Source organism: Trachurus japonicus, chromosome 12 (assembly GCF_045865225.1).
Source record: "Trachurus japonicus isolate A0001 chromosome 12, Traja_1.0".
Taxonomy (NCBI): Eukaryota; Metazoa; Chordata; class Actinopteri; order Carangiformes; family Carangidae; genus Trachurus; species Trachurus japonicus.
Window position 1 is genome coordinate 839,672 of NC_140918.1, and position 20,151 is coordinate 859,822.

At 41.1% G+C, this 20,151-nt stretch overlaps 1 protein-coding gene across 1 annotated transcript in view; it reads left to right on the plus strand.

The window, feature by feature from the left end:
• The first annotated feature begins 302 nt into the window (after positions 1-302).
• Positions 303-20,151, plus strand: part of zfyve16 (zinc finger, FYVE domain containing 16) — a 48,287-nt gene continuing 28,438 nt past the window's right edge. Inside the window, exons 1-8 of the mRNA XM_085794277.1 lie at positions 303-552; positions 2,051-2,152; positions 7,964-8,074; positions 9,444-9,832; positions 11,613-11,943; positions 12,831-13,564; positions 15,720-16,133; positions 18,198-18,294. Of these exons, the coding sequence (XP_085650403.1) occupies positions 8,005-8,074; positions 9,444-9,832; positions 11,613-11,943; positions 12,831-13,564; positions 15,720-16,133; positions 18,198-18,294 (2,035 nt within the window). The 5' untranslated portion in view covers positions 303-552; positions 2,051-2,152; positions 7,964-8,004. The remainder of the gene's footprint in view (positions 553-2,050; positions 2,153-7,963; positions 8,075-9,443; positions 9,833-11,612; positions 11,944-12,830; positions 13,565-15,719; positions 16,134-18,197; positions 18,295-20,151) is intronic.

Below are 20,151 nucleotides of genomic sequence, written 5' to 3' on the forward strand. Positions count from 1 at the left end.
ATCACCGAGCCAGAGTAACTAAAAACATATTGAACCGGGACAAACTTTGAATTCAAAGTGCTTTACGTAGCTAAGGCATTAAAACAGTAACTTACACGGGCATAAAACAATTAAAACGAGCCTTTTAGTGTAGTTTGGCATTTAAAATACATTTTAATCGATGACAACTGATTCTTAGATAAGTCGGGGTAGATGTTTTTGTTTTCTCCGACTTTTCCGAGTGGCAGTTCCGACATGAGTTGGCGTTCAAAAGCACTTTTCCCAAGAAGGAGGTCGGAAAAATCCCTGAGTTCCGAGTTGACTCGAACGCAGCATTAGCACAGGGAGCTAGCTGCGTTAGCACGGGGGGGCTAGCTGCGTTAGCCCGGCTGATAACTCCTAACTTTAGCTTCGGCAGCTTTAAAAACGTTCACACAAAGTGACAGACAACGGCTGTGTTTATTAACGGGCCACCTCACCGTGTTGTGTTCGCCGTTATTACTAAAATATGAACTGTTAACGGCCAACGGTCACCTGAGAGAAGCATTAGCTCATTACCGTTGGGCTACTCAGGTTAGTTAGCTTGTTTTGCTAATTTTGTAAACGTTTGTTTTAGTTGTTGCGGGTTGTGTTGTTTTTTACATAACAACCCACCGTCGTGCTAACGGATATCTTAATCACATAAACTGTTGTTGTATTTCAATAATTGATTAAATTGATTTAAGGTGAGACACTACAGGTGATTGGGTAAGACAAAATAAACTGAAACTGATATAACCATGAAACTCATCAGGTTTATTGCACTTTTTGTAAAAAATGTACGTTTAGATACGTAAATGAGGCAATATCTGAATAAATATGCGCTGATTTGCATGCATTTCCAGAACATAGCCTAAATCTGGACACTGGATAAAGCCACTTAAACAATCTATGTTATTGTTCACATATTCAGAGTCAGTCTCTTTTTTATCACTCTGTAGATGAGAAAATACTGTCACCAGCCCTATAAAATCAAATGGCTCCATGTTTTTAGTAATAAAATGTTGTATAAATCAGGCTGTGAATGACATATCAACAATCCCCTCTGTAGAAGCATTCAGAATATAGAGAGGGATTAAACTGGAAGGTTTGGTGTCTGTAAGTGCTGCTGAAGTGGAGATTTCTAGCTCAAGAGTCTGAATATGAAAAACTCTTTCTGAGAAAACAACCTTATAGATTTGTATATGGAGCCCAGATCATTGTTCAGTAGAGAGAGAGAGCTTTACAACGATACCTGACATGACATGACATGGGTCAGGGCTAACTTGTGGTGAATTTAGGAGAAATCAACAGACGGAAGAGACAAAATGAAGTAAAATAAAAACTTTAACGTGGATTTTCTACCATTTCTTTTCCACTTTTCTGAAAGAAGACTTGCAAAAATAACCCCAAATCTCAAAAGTGACCAGTGCACGGGTAAAAACAGTTTTTGCCTGTAGTGTCTCGCCTCAAAAATCCTCTTTAAACAACATTAAAATGTGCCAGTTATATGAATGATGAACAGGTCAGCGCTGATTACAGTGTTAACACTCTGACTCTGTCTGTTATTGTGTTGGTGTTACCACCATAGATAAATATGGTGGCTTCATGATGTTTAAATAACTTCACACATTTCTGTAGTTGTGAAAGCAGAACTGGTGAAGTGTGATGAATCTGTTACCATAACACACTCGCCTCATATGTAATCTGGTTTTTTACACACTGAACATATTAAATCTTCTATCAGTGGAGGGATTTATTTATCAATAACTCGTCTCTCCCTCTATATAAACAGTTTACACCTTATCTGTTTCTCTTTTACTTGAAGTTTGTGAGATGGAAACTCTCCTGAGATAAGATCAGCAGCAGTTCTGCACCACATGCTGTGAATCTAGGGCAGATAGGGCAGTTGTGTTGTGTTTCTGTCCGGTAGTTGTCATTTTTGTCATGTTTTCTTGTGTTGTGTGTGTGTGTGTGTGTGTGTGTGTGTGTAGACAGAGTTAAAGAGACGTTGCTTCAGTTCTGAGTTGTTGTTTTGTCTTTTTCTCCCTAGGACACTTCCTGTAATTCTTGTGGTGTGGGGCCAGTTTTTCAGCCGTCGCTGTCGTCTTGTGTTATTTTCACTTGAATGTGGAATTGAAATGAAAACTAGTCGGTGAGTGTTGTTTTTTTTATTTTGTTTTATAAAGAACTGGTGACTATATGTAGAACTGAACTGTGATGATTAACTGGCCGACTTCCTCATTCCCTCATTCCCTCATAGCTCACATGGTTGTTGAGTGACAGCAGAGGAGGAGGAAGGAAGTAGGAAAGAAGTTGTTGTTGTTGTACACAGTGTTAGTTAAAGGGACAACCAGGAGTTTTGTTAAAGCAAAGTGTTTCCACATTACATTTATGAGCCTCCGCACCGTGAAATTCTTTGACCGGAGCAAGACAGACTCATGTTTTCATTCATCAAGAATTAAAGTCAGAGGTTGGAAGACGATCACATACCGTCGTAGTTCCCACCATAAACGGAGATTCATACGGCGGCGTTATTCTCATGACTCGCCACGAAACCGAAAGTAAAGAAACGCTGGTCGGCTCGCCCAGCATTTCCACCACCACTAATAATAACAAAATAACCATAGAGACAAAACCATAGATTTATCTAAAATGGACCATTAACAAGTGGTAACGGAGATTCATCCACATTAATATCAGACTTTTTTATTGTCGCAGAATTTTTCGTTCTGCCGGCAGAGAAACTCTGGGTTGTCCCTTTAACACACAGACCTGAGGAAGAAGAGGAGGAGGAGGAGGAGCGTCCAGTCTGTCTGCAGCCTTTTCCTTTGTGTTGGGGGTAGAGCTGCAACAACTAATCAATTAATCGAACAATAGTCGATTATTAAATTAATTGTCAACTATCTTGATGATCTAATAATCAGTTTGAGTCGTTTTTTAAAGAATAAAGCTCCAGATTCTCTGATTGCAGCTTCTTCAATGTGAATATTTCTGGTTTCTTTGTTCCTTTATGACAATAAACTGAGTCTCTCTTTGGTTTGTGGACAAAACAAGACATTTGAGGACGATGTCGTCTGGTGGTTTGAGAAACACTGACTGATGTTTTTAAACATTTTATTGACCAAATAACTAATAGATTAGTCGTTTAAATAATCGACAGACTAATCAATAATGAAGATAATCGTTAGTTGCAGCCCTAGTTGGGTGGTGGTGGTGGGGGGTACATCAGCTGATTCCTTCCTCCTCTTTAGGGCTGGGTAAAAAAATTGATTTAATCGATTTTATTTAAATTTTGTAATATCGATTCACAGGGCATGAGATCGATTTTTTCTTTCTAATTTCAAAATTGCCCTTTTGAGACTTGGGACAGTTTTATTTACAGTTCAAGTTTAAACTGTCAAATTTACAAGTTTGCACTTAAAAGCTGTTGTTTATGGTGTTTTGTAACAGAGTTGAGCCATTTTCATTTTTTTAAGAGGAGGTTGAATCGATTCTAATGAAATCGAATCGAATTGAATCGATTTAGGACCTTAGGAATCGAAATCGAATCGATTCAGGAAATTGGCCACAATACCCAGCCCTACTCTTCCTCCTCTTCCTCCTCTTCCTCCTCAGACTCAGAGTCACAGTGATGAAGCAGAACGACGCTGACACAAGCGTTTGTCCTGTAGTCGGTGTAATTACATTTAACTGCAGTGAATCAGTCATTTGATTTCAACACTGAGCGTCGACTTTAAAAGTTTCTTCTACTAACATTTATTTAAAATAAACTGTCTGTCATCTCTGAACCGGGAGGAGATGTTGTCTCCTCTTTTCAAGCTGCTTATTTTTAGAGTATTTGAAGTTATTTTGGAGCCGTGATGATGACACAGACGTTCTGCTCTCGGGGAATTTGACCCATTTTTAATATGAACTGATTTTTAGGTTTATTTAGTTTATTTGATCCAGGGAGTTTAAGTGTCGGAGTGAGGAAGTGATGCAGTGTGTTAAAAACTACTAGAGGGATGCACAACAACTTTAGGTTCAGATAATTACACGAAAAAATCTGATTAATGACACGTTTTAGAGTCAGTTCTAATCAGCCAACGCTCATTTTCACTCCCTTTTCCCCTTGAACCAATAACACATGTTGATTATTGAAGAAGAGTCATAACTGTTGTTGTTTTTGTTGTGATGTCAGTTATATTATTGTGTTAAGTCAGAGGCAGGGCGATAATGTCACATTCATCTTTACTTACTACATCTCGGCCTTTGTTAAAGGGACATTGTGTAACTTCTCCTGTTATCTATTCATGAAGATCGATTATTGGGTTTTTCAGACTGTGTTTTCATTAAGCGTTACACTGATATGATGCTGCATTCACCTGCAGTCGGGCAGACGGCCGTCGCTAACAAACCAGATGTCGTTTTAGTCACAGAAGTCCAGAGAAAGACGGTAAAACAATACCACATCGCCATGACAACATATTGTCACGTGTATTGTTTTGCCTCGTGCTGATGGACCACTTGTTTACATAGAGGCTTGTTTATGCCGTTACGTGCAGCGGCTGTCGTCCGTCTGCCGTCTGCCCAATTTCACCTGAATGCAACATGAAAAATATACAACCACAACGCTAGATGGAGGAATTCCTACACAATGTTCCTTTAACTTTAAAGGTGTAGTACAGAAATGGCCGTTTGTCCTGTTTGTCGCGCCGAGTTGTCACGAGCTGCAACACGAGTTTACCCGAGTAAGGAAAACAAATTTGATTGGTCGTTATCGAGCGGGCGGGCGTGTACAGGCTGACGTATAATCCGTGCGCCTGCATTATCCAATGTGGAAAAAAAATACACACTTTCATCCTGGATTTACTCAAAAATAGAATTTTGCACAAAGTTTGGCCTCCATCGTCTGATAGATGAGTTAATACACTAATTTTATGACCCAGAGTGAATTCAATTTTCTTTTCTGTACACCTTTAAAAATATTATCGGTTATCAGTGATAAGATAAGAGTTATTGTGTCTCCCATGATGAGGCCTCTGTGTGTGTTTATATCCACACACTTGTTGTTGTGTTATTGCACATGTATGTTGAGCCACATCCAGGTTTCTTCACTGTGCTGCTGCAGAAAGGCTGCTTCTCTGTGTGTGTCTGTGTCACACTGTTGTTCTCCTCTCCAGTCATGAGGGGACACACAACATTTATTTTTATTTATTTTATTTAAAGGTTTATTTGGAATGGGACCTCACATATTCATGAACATACAAAAAAAAACAATTAATTGCTGTAAATATGTCGGATTTAGCTGGAAGCTAATTTCCATCCGATAGATGTTAATACCCCCCCCCCCCGGTTTAAAGTTGACTCTCTGTTGTAGTTGTTGTTGTAGTTGTTGTAGCTGCAGGAGTCAGACTCACAGTCTCCTGCATCATGACTTTGCCTCCAGGAGGAGGAGGAGGAAAAACAACCAAATAAACTAGAAAATAACACAATCTGCAAAACATGAAACATTTTCCTTCCAGACAGAAGAAACTAAATCATTTATAGTTGATGATAATCACTCATTCATCTGTGTTGAGTCGATGACGCGATGCAACGCTGTGTGTTTGCTGTGGAACTGGACGGACACTTCTTCTCTTCTTAGACTCTTCACTCTGTTTACAGTTTTTCTCGATGGCTAAGACACATTTCTGAAAAGCTGCTCTCTCTCCTTTTCTCTAAACTGTGAACACAAACCCCCAATTTTCAAGCTACATTCACAAAACCTCAGACTCTTCTTGCAAAACCAAACTTTCACCTCAAAACAGTTCAATCTGGTGCCCAAAACTGAACTCTGTTGTCAAATCAAAATTAAAAACACTACTGAGCAGCCACTAAACACTACATAGACAAATAGAAAACACAAAGCTCAGCACATGAAGCTGTAGAAATGCATGTTTATTGTTCACTGTAGCTAAATGCATGTTGCAAAACAAAAAACCTGTGCATTTAGCCCATGTATGCAGTAAGCCTACGTAAAAATAAAGTACAAAAATATAGAAATGAGAAGTGCATTACTCAGCTGCAGCATCATTTATCTGTACCGGATCAGGCCACAGGACTTCATCCTGAACTAGCTCATATAGTATGTACTGTATATATGTTCCCTCACATCATTGGACACAAGTGTGATCAGTTTTGAGTTGTTGTGTTCAACCGGTGAAACTTGTGCTTTAGTTGTGTTTGACTTTTGCCACCTGTGCTCAGCATTATGCAACACAGGTGCATCACAATGAAAATGTGTTGATAAGTTGTTAAAGTCTAAACAGGTGAAAAGTGCTGATGGTTTTACCAAAAGAGACTGATTCAATCAGTGGGTTCAGGCATCTGAGCACTTGGTTCAGACAACAGGGTTTAGTGTTTTAGCAATTGAGAAAAACTGTAAAACCACACAGCTCGTTGGGGTTTCCACATTATCAGCTTTATATTTTATTTTAATTAACTTTTTATTCATTTTCTTTTAGTAACATACACATATCCGCCAGCTGGGCAACATAACATGAGGAGGGGAGGAGCAGAGTCAACATTAGCACATCATACATAAAAACATAAAGATGCTGCTGGGAAACAGGGGAAATGTTTCCTATTAAAGGGTTTGACCTTTATCTTCTCCTTCTATATGAAATCTGGTCTCACAGTCGACATTATCAGCTTTTTAAATCCAAATATAATGAGACAACAACGTACATAAATGATTATACAGCAGCAGGCCTTGTCCTTCAGATGTTTTTACACCAGTAGGAATTATAAAGACAGCAGCTGGTCAGTGTTTTCTCTCTGTTATATGAGGTTATATATGTAATACAAGGTGGTTTAATCTGATTTTGTACAGTTCCAGTTACCTGAAAGCCTCATGGCCACACATACAGCAGTTTATCAGCGGCTGTTTGACTATTTTCTTTGATTAATTGTTTTATTAATGAAACAGCAGGGTCCAAACCCCAAATATATTAAATTAATAAATGGTTTATGACAAAGAAATGTATGAAATCTCATTGTAGAAGCTGGAGTTGGAGATGGTTTGAGATTATTTTACAGAAACTAGATGAATTAATCAAAAAGTCTTAATGATGATTCATTTCAGCTTCATCATTATGTAGGATGTAGGTGTTATCTAATTTGTGAATTAATTCTTTGTAACAAGGGGTAGACGAGACAATCTAAGTTTGCTTCTTTCTGCCCCCTTTCATTCAAGAGTTACAGTATTGTCATTATTTTTTATGAGTTTTATTTTATTTTTAGTTTTTATGCTCGATAAATGAATGAAATATCTGAACTAAACTGTGAACCTGTAGGAGAAACAAAGGTCTTAGGGTCTGTTGAGATGATTTTATCAATCCTACCTAATAGTTTAATGAATAGTCAAACCCATATGATCATATAGGGATGTCAAACTCAATTTAGTTCAGGGGCCACAAACAGCACAATTTAATCTCAAGTGGGCCGGACCAGTAAAATAATAGCATAATAACCTTTAAAAATTGAAAATTTCCTCTGTTTTAGTATGTTTACAGTTACTGAACTATCCTTTTACAAAACATATTATGAACCACCTGAGATTTCTTGATAAAAATATGTGTAATTTCAAATTTTCACACTTGACAAACTCATCCTGAGGGCCAGATTGGACCGTCTGCAGGGCCGGTTCTGGCCCACGGGCCGCATGTTTGACACCCTTGGTATAAAGTATTTGCAGTGTTGCTGTCGATGTCGTTTCTCCTGTTTGACTCGGTGTGTTGTTGTTTTGTTTGTTAACCCTTGAAGCCGCCGAGCTTCGTTTCATGAGCGTAAACAAGAAACCTCCCAGAGTGTCGACGGCGTTCGACCTAGATTCAGTTCCTCAGGAGAGTTTTACAGCAGCAGATATGAGAGGATATCAGAGAGTTTATGATGTTCATGGATCATAACTGAGTCCTGCTCTTCTCTCTCTGTGTCTCTGCAGGAAGTGAAGGCGACTCGAGGCCTCGTGTTTTACATCCCATCATGGACAGTTTCTTCAAGGCAGCCGTGTGCGACCTGGACAAACTGCTGGACGACTTCGAGCTCAGTTCAGGTCAGAGCTCGGCCCCTAATCGATCACTCTGATTGGTTCTGTATTCATGGTTCATCTGGTTATTGATTAATTAATCTGTGATTCATGTGTCTGAGCTTTAACCTGTTCAAAACAATTCAAAAACAAAAACCTTTCTTGACCTGACACAACAATTATCAAAGTAGTTAGTAGTAATTTCTTTGTGTCAATGAACTAATCAAGGATAAGTTTGACTGATTGTTTCACCTCAGTTTGATAATTTCAGTCATTTAGTTTACATATGTTTTTTTGTCTCTAAATGTTCCACAAATGTTTATAAAAGGAAATGGAAATTTGGAGATTTTCTTGGTTGTTCAATAGTCGTCATTTAGGGCCATAATCACAGATAATATATATATATATATATAATTAACTAATCAACGATAAGTTTGACAGATTGTTTCACCTCAGTTTGATCATTTAGTTTGCATCAGTTTCTGTCCCTTTTATTTTTGCAAAGATGTTTTAAAGGGACAACGAGGAGTTTTGGAAGTGTTTTTCACTACACATACTGTACGTGGCCGTACGAGGCTGACAATTCAAATTCTGTAAGTCTCTCTGATATTTTGAGCGCATGGTGAGAAACAGAACAAGTTTGTCGGAAAAAATCATGTGTGTAGAGTGTAAATTGTGGCTGGGCCGAGTGTGGAAAGAGAAAACGTTTTTCTGGCATCTCTCCCACTCTAACCGATGATGTCACCCACTCTGACACGAACATTCTGTCCAATACACACCCATTATAATCTCATAATTTCTCCAAAAATGATCATGGTCATTGATCAGGGATTGATCAAAAACTATATGACCTATCAAAACGTGGAGTAATACGACAATACACAAGACTTGTGTCTACTGTTTAAAGTTTAAATGGAGTCTCTAGGTGAAAGTATGCCTGAGCATTAGACGTTTGTTAAACTCCAATGATTGGTCTTTTTCGCTCTTTTTTTTCCGCCCGTCCCATTGACTTACATGCAAAATTTTGAGCAGTTTTTCGCGACGTAATTCGTGAACTGTTGAGGAAAGTAATAGCATACCGATCCCGATCAAGACGCACATTTTGATATATAATTTGTAGCGACTAGTAGCGATCGAAAATCTCTCCCGGGCACTGGCCACTGGCCATTGCACCGGGCCCTAATAACTATAAAGACAAAACTATATATTCATCTAAATGGGCCCATTAACAAGTGGTAAAGTAGATTCATCCACATTGATATGAGACTGTTTTAGAACCAAATACAAACTTGTTGTCTCTTTAAGAAACTAAATCAAAATGTTGGAGTTGTTGTGTAATTTAAAAGTGAAAACACATCTGTCTGATCTGGATGACCTGTTGTTTCCATGGTTACAGAGGAACTGGACTCCTCGTCCGTCTTCCTGAAGCCGTCCGTCTTCCCCGTCTCGTCCCTGGACTCTCAGTCGTCCCCCGTCCCCCCGAGTCTCCCCGACCTCAACTCCCTCCACTACGGCTCCTCTGGCTCCACAGACAGAGACAGAGAGGTCAAAGGTCAGCAGCAGCAGCAGCCGCTCACCGGCGTCGACCTGCTCTCCTCCGTCGGCCGAGGCGGTGGCGCCGCGACTCGGAGCTCCGCCCCTCGCTGCCCCGACCGCGCTCTGAAGCCGCTCTGCGACCTGGTGAACGACACCGGCTCGGCCGCGCTGCTGCGGGCCGACGGCCACGACGCCTTCAGGGAGCTGGACGCCGTGGAGCAGCAGATGGAGCAGCAGATGGAGCAGCAGGTCAGTAAGACAGGGTTCTTACGGATCCGTAAAAAGTCTTAACTCATTGAGTGCCGCGCTCCTTTCCAAAGTTTTAGTCAAGTGTACCGGCAATTTAGACCATTTTTGACTTTTTATGTAGAGCCATAGTGTATTCTATATTATTGCCACCAACACATACTGTAGCTCAATTGAAAGGTGAAACTTTATCCTTCAAATGGCCACAAACCGTTTGTTTCTACGAGCCTCCGTTCCTGAGAAAAGTCAAGCTAAACATGGCTGGGTTTCACCAAAATCCCTCCTTTTTTTCTAGAAAAGGAGATAGAGCGTCTTTTATGAAAGCTGCTCTGTTTGTGTCTGTCGCTCTTCTGACACTCGCATTTCTGGATCAAAGGGCTCGTATAAGATAAATATACACAACAATTGTTGTTCTATTCACAAAACCACCATCGGGGGCGGGGGGGGCGCCACTAAACAACAATAACACAGACGCACCGTGCCGTGTCACAGCCTCTCGCCGCGGAACGTGAGGCTCTGCCGGCCACAGCGGCTCGGGAACACCGGTCCCGCCGGTGGTCGCGGTCCGTCTGTGGTACGGGTCGGTGGTGCCGGTCTGCTTTGGCCCAGAGACCATCAGATTTTACCGCGGGAGGACTTTGGGGAGGACACGGTGTTGCTCCAGATGAAGACCGGGCGGGACAGTGGGCTGAGAGCTTCCTGGTTCAGCTCCCAGCTGCTGCAGCCTCGCGGGTGAGAGCGGAGCAGCAGCGGAGCAGCTGCGCTGCATCTGCATGCAGAACTCCGTTTGCAGAAGCTGAGTTATGATAAAAACTTCCAGATCATGAGCTGTCATGTGACTTTGATCGTCATCTATTTCAGTTCTCCTCGTCGTAGAGTCCCCAAATTTACATATAATGTGTATTAAAGTGTCTATTTTCATAATTTAAAAAAAAAGCAAAAAACGAAAAATCTCGTTTTTGGCACTCAACGCATGGGAACGAAAAACGAGAAATTACGTGGTTGGCACTCAATGAGTTAAAAGGCATTGAATTCATTCATCTAAAAACAAGGCCTTAATTGGCATTAAAATGTCTTAAATCAATTTTTCAAAAGTCTTAAAAATGTTAAGTGGTATTTTATGGTTGTAATTAGTCTCAAATCTCAAAATAATTGGTAACATTTCGACATAGAGAAGTTAGTGGCGGCCGTCAACGCTAAATCTCTCACCGCCACCAGCTCCAGAGTCAGTGTTTTTTTTTTCAGACTTTTTATGCATTTATTTTGAAAGGACAGCTGGAAAGAGACACAATCCAATGTTCATGCAGCAGTCACTTTACCTTGGAAGTGGGTAAAATTGTCCCTAACCCTATGTAATTGATGTGGTGTTTTTTTTTTCTTTTTTTCTGCATTTGTGTTTATTATGAAGTCGGTCTTAAATTTCATTTCAAGTGGCTTTAAAAAAGTCTTAAATTTAACTTGGCTTAAGCTGTAGGAATCCTGGTAAGACCAATTATATTGTGTTTAATTCTAATAAAAATGCATCAGAAGCAGATCACTTAAACATCTTAAAATAAGTGATGAAGAATTACACGATCTCCTTATATGGCTATTCATGGGCGGAGATCTATGCTAATTGCTGATCACCGGGGGCGTGCTGTTAATTTACGATGGGTGGTCATTCATGATCTTTTAGTTTTAGTAGAGTGAGCTTTTATGTGCAAATCTACACACAGATTTACTAACGTTTCATGAATGAGACCCAATGTACGTGTTGTATGCGTGTGTGTGTGAATAAACAAAGCTTCACCATCAGCAGGAGGATCAGCAGGAGGAGGTGCAGCAGGAGGAGCAGAAGGAGGCGCTGCTGGTGGACTTCGACAGCCCCGTCCTCCTCACAGAGACCAGAGACCGGCTCAGTCTGGACTCTGGAGCTGCTGCGTTCTCGTCCTCGCTCAGTCTCAGTCTGCTGGACGTCATCCTGCCTGCTGCCGTGGAGACCGGCGCCCACGCTGCTGTTGCCCACGGCGACTCGCCGCCGCCGCCGAGGACCAACGAGCCGGTAGAGCAGAACGGTGTCGACCGGAGGGAGCCGGAGGAAACGGAGAGCAGAGAGGAGGCGCCAGACGCTCCAGGTTAAAAACATTTCTCTTTTCATGCGATTACAGCTGAGCTCTTTTTTAAAAACTTTAAAGGGATAGTTCACTCATTATCTCCTCCCCCTCATGTGGACTAAGGGCTGGGAGAAGTTTCAGAGTCCTCCGTGGCTTCTCTGAGTTACAGGGGGTCTCGGCGTAGCAGTGCATGTCCATATAACGGTTGCAAATGGATACCAACTGTCTTCGTAACAAAAAGACACACCAAAAAACATCCAAATACCTCCATGCTGCTCGTATGTAATGTCCCTCTGGTATTGAAGCCCCGACATGAGAAATTGTCCCGAAAAAAATTAAATAAGTCTGTATTTCAAGCTTGTTTGTAGCGGAACCTCCTCTTGCTGGTCCGTCCAAATTTGACGAACCAGGAAGAGGAGCTTCGAGAAGCTTGAAATATAGACTTATTTAATTTTTTTCGGGACAATTTCGCATTTCGGGGCTTCAATACAAGACGGACAGTAGGTCAACCTACAGACCCCGGATGTTGATAACAGCTAACCCCGGACTCAGAGGGGAATAGCACTAGCCTATCAGAACTAAATATTGGTGAAATGAAGGAGTTTCTCTGCAGATAATGTGTTATTTAGAGGCTGCATTCTGCTGCCCTGTAGACTCCATTATACGGATATACGCGCCTCTCGGCTGGAGCTCATTTCATCACAACCACTTGTAATGACACCACAGTTATCTGGGGGAGGAAATGATCGGATTTTATGATAGAAATAAGGTCCAGGTTGTAAAAAACGGTAATTATCCTTTAAATGTTTAGTCTTTATGTAAAGCACATTGAGTTGCCTTGGTATGAAATGCGCTGCTATATAAATATAAATAAAGATGCCTTGCTTTGCTTTGCCTTGCTCCTGCAGGAGTCGACCCCCCGCTGGGTTTGTCCTGTCTCCCCATCGCCGTGTCCATGTGTGGAGCTCTGGTCCAACCTCGGAGCTCAGAGGAGGAGGAGGAACTAGAACTAGGACTAAAACCAGAACCAGGACCAGATCAGAGCCAAGAGGCCGACGTGTGTGAGAGAACAGAGGCCGACTCGCTGTCAGCGCTGCAGCAGGAGAAGGAGGAGTCAGGGGAGCGGCCGACACCAGAGGGACAGAACCAGGTCTGTGCTCCTCCTCCTGCTCCTCCTGCTCCTCCTGCTCCTCCTCCTGCTCCTCCTGCTGCTCCTCCTGCAGACCGCAGCCCCGTGGATCGGGCAGCAGAGTTTGGGTTTGAGTATCTCCCGGAGAGCGACCAGGCGGAGCTGCTGGTGACGGACGAGGAGCTGGACGCGTTCCTGCAGGCGCACAGCAGCAGCAGCAGCAGCGAGGCCGAGCAGCTGCACCACGCCGTCTGCTCCTCCTCCTCCCCTCCCCCCTGCGCCTCCTCTCAGCCTCCTCCTTACAGAGAGCCGGCGGCGGCGCTGCTGGAGAACGGGCCGGTGGAGGAGGAGGAGGAGGAGGAGGAGGAGGAGCTGGGGGCGTCGGCTGCTCCAGAGAGCGACAGGACCATGTGTTTAACCGCCGCTGAGGAGGAGCAGCAGCAGGAGGAGGTGCAGGAGGAGCAGGAGGTGCAGCAGGAGAACCAGTCGACCGGCAGCAGCTCAGAGCAGCAGGTATCTAATATCTATTTATTCCTACAGGTTTTATTATAACACTGATTTTTAATAACTGGATGACTTACTTATTTATTATTATCTTGTGTGAGTATACATGCGTGTCATTGAGGTTGTCCTTTTTAGCTTGTTAAATGCTGCGTTCAAGACAACTCGGAGGTCGGAATTCCCAACTCGGAAATTTCCGACATCATGGCGTTCACGCTGCAGGAACTCTGAAGAAAAAAAAAAACCATGGCTACCTGAAGGAAGTTTGTCGTATTGTGTTTCATAGCTGAACAGTAAAAATCAATGCAGCAGTAAATGATGTTTATTGTGGAGGCAATAACACACAAAAATATGCATTAACAAGGTATCCGCGGAGTCTTGAAAAGTATTAAACGGTGATAAATCAATTGTGGGAAAATTAAGACCCGTAAAAAGTATTAAAAAGTCTTTTCACGACTTTATAAAGTCTTAAATTTTGAGGGTATTTTTTCTGAATTAGCTGTCCAAGAGTTTGAGTCCTAAAAAACATTGTGAAAGTGTGTGAATTTATTCATTTTATCAAAAAACAAAGATGAACCGGTACACAAAAAAGAAAAGAAGATTGTTGTTTTTGTTTTTTGAGAGTGGAGCAATTTTTTATTTTTATTTTTTGATAAACTTTGCCTTTGATTTCTTATCCCAGCCTATTTTGAATTCTGTTGTATCATAGTTGTCTAAAGTCTTTATCACAAACTAAAACTGTTACGTTAAAGCTTCAGTTGGTAACAATTATTCAGTCATATTTGCTGGAATTGTCACTATATTCTGATGGTCAGACATTAAATGAGTAATTTAGGACAAAATCCAACTCCTCTGGCTCCACCTACAGCCTGTAATCGTATTTGCCAAAATCCACCGCGCCCGACGATTCTCCACCAGTCAGGTAGAGGGAGCAGGAGGAGCAGCCAATCGCCGCTCCTACACGTCGTGCTATGGATACGGTACATCTTTTTTTTTTTTTTTTTTTTCTCTGTGGGTGCGTTCATGGCTACTTTGTGTGTGTCTGTGTGTGTGTGGGGCGCTTGGCAGAGGTTCATAAAGGGACCTGACGGAGTATTGTCTTGAAATTTCCGACCAAGTCGCGGAGTTTACTTTCACTTTCGTCAACTTACCAACTGGAGCTTTAAGTGTCACTGTTGTGATGTAAATGGTTACAGTTTGAAGTGGTGGTGAGTTGTTAAAGCAGATATCAGTGGAATGTTTTTGTTAATATAAGTCCTAAATAGTCCTATTTTCCGTCAGCAATCACTTACATGAAGTATTTCAGCCTAAACACGAGTCTCTCCGTCACTCTGCTCTGCTGTAACCCGAGGAGAAAATTTTCCTTGTGGGATACAAGTGTTATCCAATGAGGGGAGAGAACGGCATGAAGGGCTGTGTGTGCAGCCAAGGGATGCGCGTGAATGTGGTGACGTAGCACGAGGACCAATTGATGCCTGACAAGGGCGGGGGCTGCTAACTCATGGTGCGTTCAAGGAAACTCGTACTTTGTGTTTTTCCTTCCTGTGAAGTCATACCAGTTCGATCTGGTACGAGTTCACGGGTCGGAAGTTACGAGTGGCCGTTATAGGGAACTTTCACAGACAACAGGACGGTAAAAACACGAGCTACGGGTTACCTGGAACGCTACCAAGTCGTAGTTGTGACTTGAAGCTGTAACTTACGGTTTCAAAAGCCTGCCTTGAACACAGCATTAGCCGAAACGGCCGTGCCACTGATATCTGCTTTAAAAATATTGAGAAGGTATTGAAAAAATCTTAAAAAGGTTTTAGAATTAACTTCAAGATTCCTGTGTATATACCCTGATTAAAACCTCAACAAATAACTTCAAATGTCTAAATTCTAACTGTTTAAGACGAGGGCCGCCATGTTTTGATGTTGTCGTGACGTCAAGTCAGAAAGTCGGAGCTCTGATATGATACCCGAGTTTCCCACCTGTAATTTCCGAGTTCCAACGTCGTTCAATTCATTTTTTACAACTCAGAGCTCATTTTTTTCCAACTTCCGAGTTGTCTTGAACGCAGCATTAATCTGTTTTAGCCCTGGAATGGATGTGGCACCACAAATTTCTTTGCACTTGTCTGTTGCAATGACAATAAAGGCTATTTGATTTGATTGATTTGAGCAGCCGTCGTACGGGGGGGCCAGACCCAAACAGCTGCAGATGGCCAGACCTGCTCCAGCTGGGGAGGAGGAGGAGGGAGGAGTAGGAGCAGGAGGAGGAGCAGAGGAGGGGGCTGAAGACTCCAGTCCTCCTGCTCCCCAGAGCCTGACGGAGGAGCAGCAGGAGTTCAGCGGCGGCTACGAGGAGCTGTCAGAGCCTCCTCCTTACCCCGGGGAGGAGGAGTCGCCCACCGAAGGAGCCAGGACAGTGAGCTGGAGGAGGGAGGGAGGAGGAGCAGAGCAGGAGCAGGAGCAGCAGGAGGAGCTGGGGAGCAGGCAGCCGGCCTGGGTCCCAGACTGTGAAGCCCCCACCTGCATGAACTGCTGCCAGAGGTTCACCTTCACCAGGAGGAGGCACCACTGTCGAGCCTGTGGGAAGGTCAGTTCACTTCACACCAGCAGACAATGGGTTAACTCCCTTATTATCACTAGTAGGGGTATTTCAGTACTCTTTATTAACTATGATGTGTTTTCATTACTTTATTAGTCTGACAAACGACACAAAACCTCAACTTACTCAGTTTATTCACTTTTAGAATCATTTTTCTCTGTTACAAACTCCTGAATAACAAGAAAAATCGACATAAAATGAGATATACATAGATAAATCTGATATTATTACTAAAATAAGATGTGTGTTCAGAGTCTGATTTAACTCTCTAATTATAACTCGTATGATTATTTCATTATTTTTTATATACCATGATGTGTTAGCCTAAAGACATGTTTTTATTACTTAATTAGTCTGACAAACAACACAAAACCTCAACTTATTTACATTCAGAATCATTTTTTCTTTGTTACAAACTCCAGAGATAAAGATAGATAAATATAATATTATTACTAAAATAAAAGCACAGAAAAACAGAATAAAATAGAATAAGAATGAAGAAAAAGGGGACTGTGTTCAGTCTGATTTAATTATCTAGTTATAATTCTTATGATTATTTTATTATTTTTATTGACTATAATGTTTTTACAACCTGATGACATGTTTTTATTACTTCATGTTTCTGACAAACAACACAAAACCTCATCTTAGTCAGTTTGTTATTATAGAAGACAAAGGTGACGACCATGTTGACATTTCAGCTCCATGATCAGATTTATTGGTGATTCGTTTTTCTGTCAATTAACCAACTGGTTCTAGCTCTAAAACGCCAGTAACAAAAACAAACTTTAAGAGGTTAAATATCTTTATATGTTTCTTTGACGGCTGTAAATCACAGATTAGATTTACTGTACATACATTAATGTGTTTGAAGTTTCTCCTAAATGTGAATGAACTGAATCTTAAAGCAGATAACAGCGGCACGGCCGTTTCGGCTAATGCTGTGTTCAAGGCAGGCTTTTGAAACCGTAAGTTACAGCTTCAAGTCACAACTACGACTTGGTAGCGTTCCAGGTAACCCGTAGCTCGTGTTTTTTACCGTCCTGTTGTCTGTGAAAGTTCCCTATAACGGCCACTCGTAACTTCCGACCCGTGAACTCGTACCAGATCGAACTGGTATGACTTCACAGGAAGGAAAAACACAAAGTACGAGTTTCCTTGAACGCACCATGAGTTAGCAGCCCCCGCCCTTGTCAGGCATCAATTGGTCCTCGTGCTACGTCACCACATTCACGCGCATCCCTTGGCTGCACACACAGCCCTTCATGCCGTTCTCTCCCCTCATTGGATAACACTTGTATCCCACAAGGAAAATTTTCTCCTCGGGTTACAGCAGAGCAGAGTGACGGAGAGACTCGTGTTTAGGCTGAAATACTTCATGTAAGTGATTGCTGACGGAAAATAGGACTATTTAGGACTTATATTAACAAAAACATTCCACTGATATCTGCTTTAATAACAACATAAAACAGTGAAAATGACCAATAATCCAAAACCCTACAACCGCCTGGTTTCACCTCGTATTTGAGCATCTGTTAATAAGGATTATTTGACCTTTTGGTTGAAGAAAAAACACTTTATTGTTCAGTGTGAGTTGATGGAGGATGATCTAACCAGCGAACATCATGAGCTCGTTTTCCCTCCTCACTGTAAACACTACATCTGTATTAATGTCATCGTTGTGGTCGTGGTCGTCCTGCCTGAGGTGAAGCTTCTTCTCATGAACGGTCGCTGTGTTTTTCAGAGATGGTTAAGTAAAACAGATTATATCCCAGGACCAAATATAGCTGTGTGGATTCCTGTTCGTGGTAGGGAAGAGAGAGCGTGAGTCAGCAGCGCTTCTTCCTCCTGCAGCAGCTCCTCTAGTCTGTAGCTCTGCACTGAGCCGTGTGACCTAAAGCTGCGGCTTAGTCCTTTAAGGGCCAGTGATTAAAAGCAGCATTAGAGCAGAGGAGGACGCTGCAGGTAAATGGGTTATTGTTGTTCCCTGTGACAGCCACATGGAGAAGAAACACACTGAGACAGATGATGCTGTTTCCTCTCCTCCCTCAGGTCTACTGCGCCGTGTGCTGCAACAGGAAGTGTAAACTCAAGTACCTGGAGAAGGAGGCTCGGGTCTGCGTCGTCTGCTTCGACACCATTCACAGAGGTAAGGACCGAACTTTCACTTTCACTACATTTACATTTACATTTATACAGAGACACATGCAGAAGTTTAAAAGACGAAGATGAAACGATCTCCAAAAGACATAAAGTTACATTCCCTTTACATTCATTCCCTTTACATTTTAAACTATATAGTTTTAGTTTTATTTTCATCTTTTTTTTTTTTTTTTTCAAGCATGTGTTTATTAGTTTTGTTTGCAAATTACAGTAAATCAAACAGGACATTCTAACAAGCAAGAAACAAAGCAAACTTTTTCTCCCTATTTTCCCTCCCTTCCCTTCTTCCCCTCACTAAATAATTAAAACATTAAACCTACAAAAACAAGATGAAAATAAAGCAAAAAGGATGGAATAATAATAATAATAAATAAGTAAATAAATAAATAAAAATAGACAAATACTGATAACAGTTATATGATATTTTCATCTTTTACATTTTTATTTCATTTTATTAGTTTGTTCCAGTCTTGGGGTTTGAAAGGATGCAGGATGAGGGGAACTTATAACAAACAAAACACTAACATTAGATGAAATAGGCAAGGCAAGGCAAAGCAAGGCAATTTTATTAGTATAGCCCGTTTTTACAAACAGTTTGTCTCAAAGGGCTTTACATGGCATCATAACAACATCCTCTGTCCTTAGACCCTCACATCCACTGAGGAAAAACTCCATAGAAAACCCTTTTAACGGGGAAAAATTACCATAATAATGAACCAGCGAACCAGTTTACAGCAATATACAAATCAAAAATCCATAACAATTCCTTTTTATTACATGTTTTTATATTGTTTCCCAATTTTTTTTGCTTATACATCAATCAATCAAGACTTTATTATTAGACTCCACAATCCTCACTTTACTTTTCACTTTACTTTTCCACATCCTCTTGAACTGAAAAATACTTAGTTAAAATACTGTTAATAAGGAATTACATAACAGCCACCACAGAAACATTTGTTGTAACTTTGCAGTCTTTGCAATTCGGTGTTGAAATTAAACTAATAAATGCTTTGTTTCCCTTTTTCACTCTAAAACTGTAGAAAACTAAAATAATACACTGATATTGATTCAAATATTGAAATTAAAGAGTGTTTCATGTTTAACTTTATGTCTTTTGGAGATCTTTTCATCTTCCACTTGATGAACTGAAGAGACCAAATCCAAACACAGGTTCAGTTTTCTCAGAGTGAACATACCGGTACTTCACTCTCTGTTATTTTGCTTCGTGCCCAGATGTTTGTGTACCTGCCTCCTCTGTAAACACACACAGAGTTGACTCCTCCTCCTTGTTTGTCCTCATAAAAGGAGTTTACGGGCGAGTAAACAGGAGAAACAAACACAGAGGATCAGTCCGACAGGTTCAGTCGCTGTTTGGCTGGAGACACACTGACACACTGACAACAACATGTGCTACAGTCATAAACATCAACAACAGTGTGAAGCTGCACTGATCAATATTCACTTTGCTTTATGATGGATTCTCATTAACACTGGTCCAGTGGTGGTGATGTTCACACAACAACCAGCTACATCTCAATAGATTAGAATATCATGGAAAAATATGTAGTAATAGTATATAGATGGACAAACTTTTCAGAAGGACAACATTTCCATAAAAATGTTTTTTTAATTGGTCTTTTTGTAAAATTCACATTTTTTGAGATACTAAATTTTAGGTTTTCATTAAGCCATAATTATTTCAAATAAAAGAAATTGCATACATAGTTTCATTCTGTGTGTAATGGATCAATAAAATGTATTGGTTTCACTCATTCTGAATTGAATTACTGACAAACTGATAACGTTTTACATGATATTCAAATTTATTGAGATGCACCTG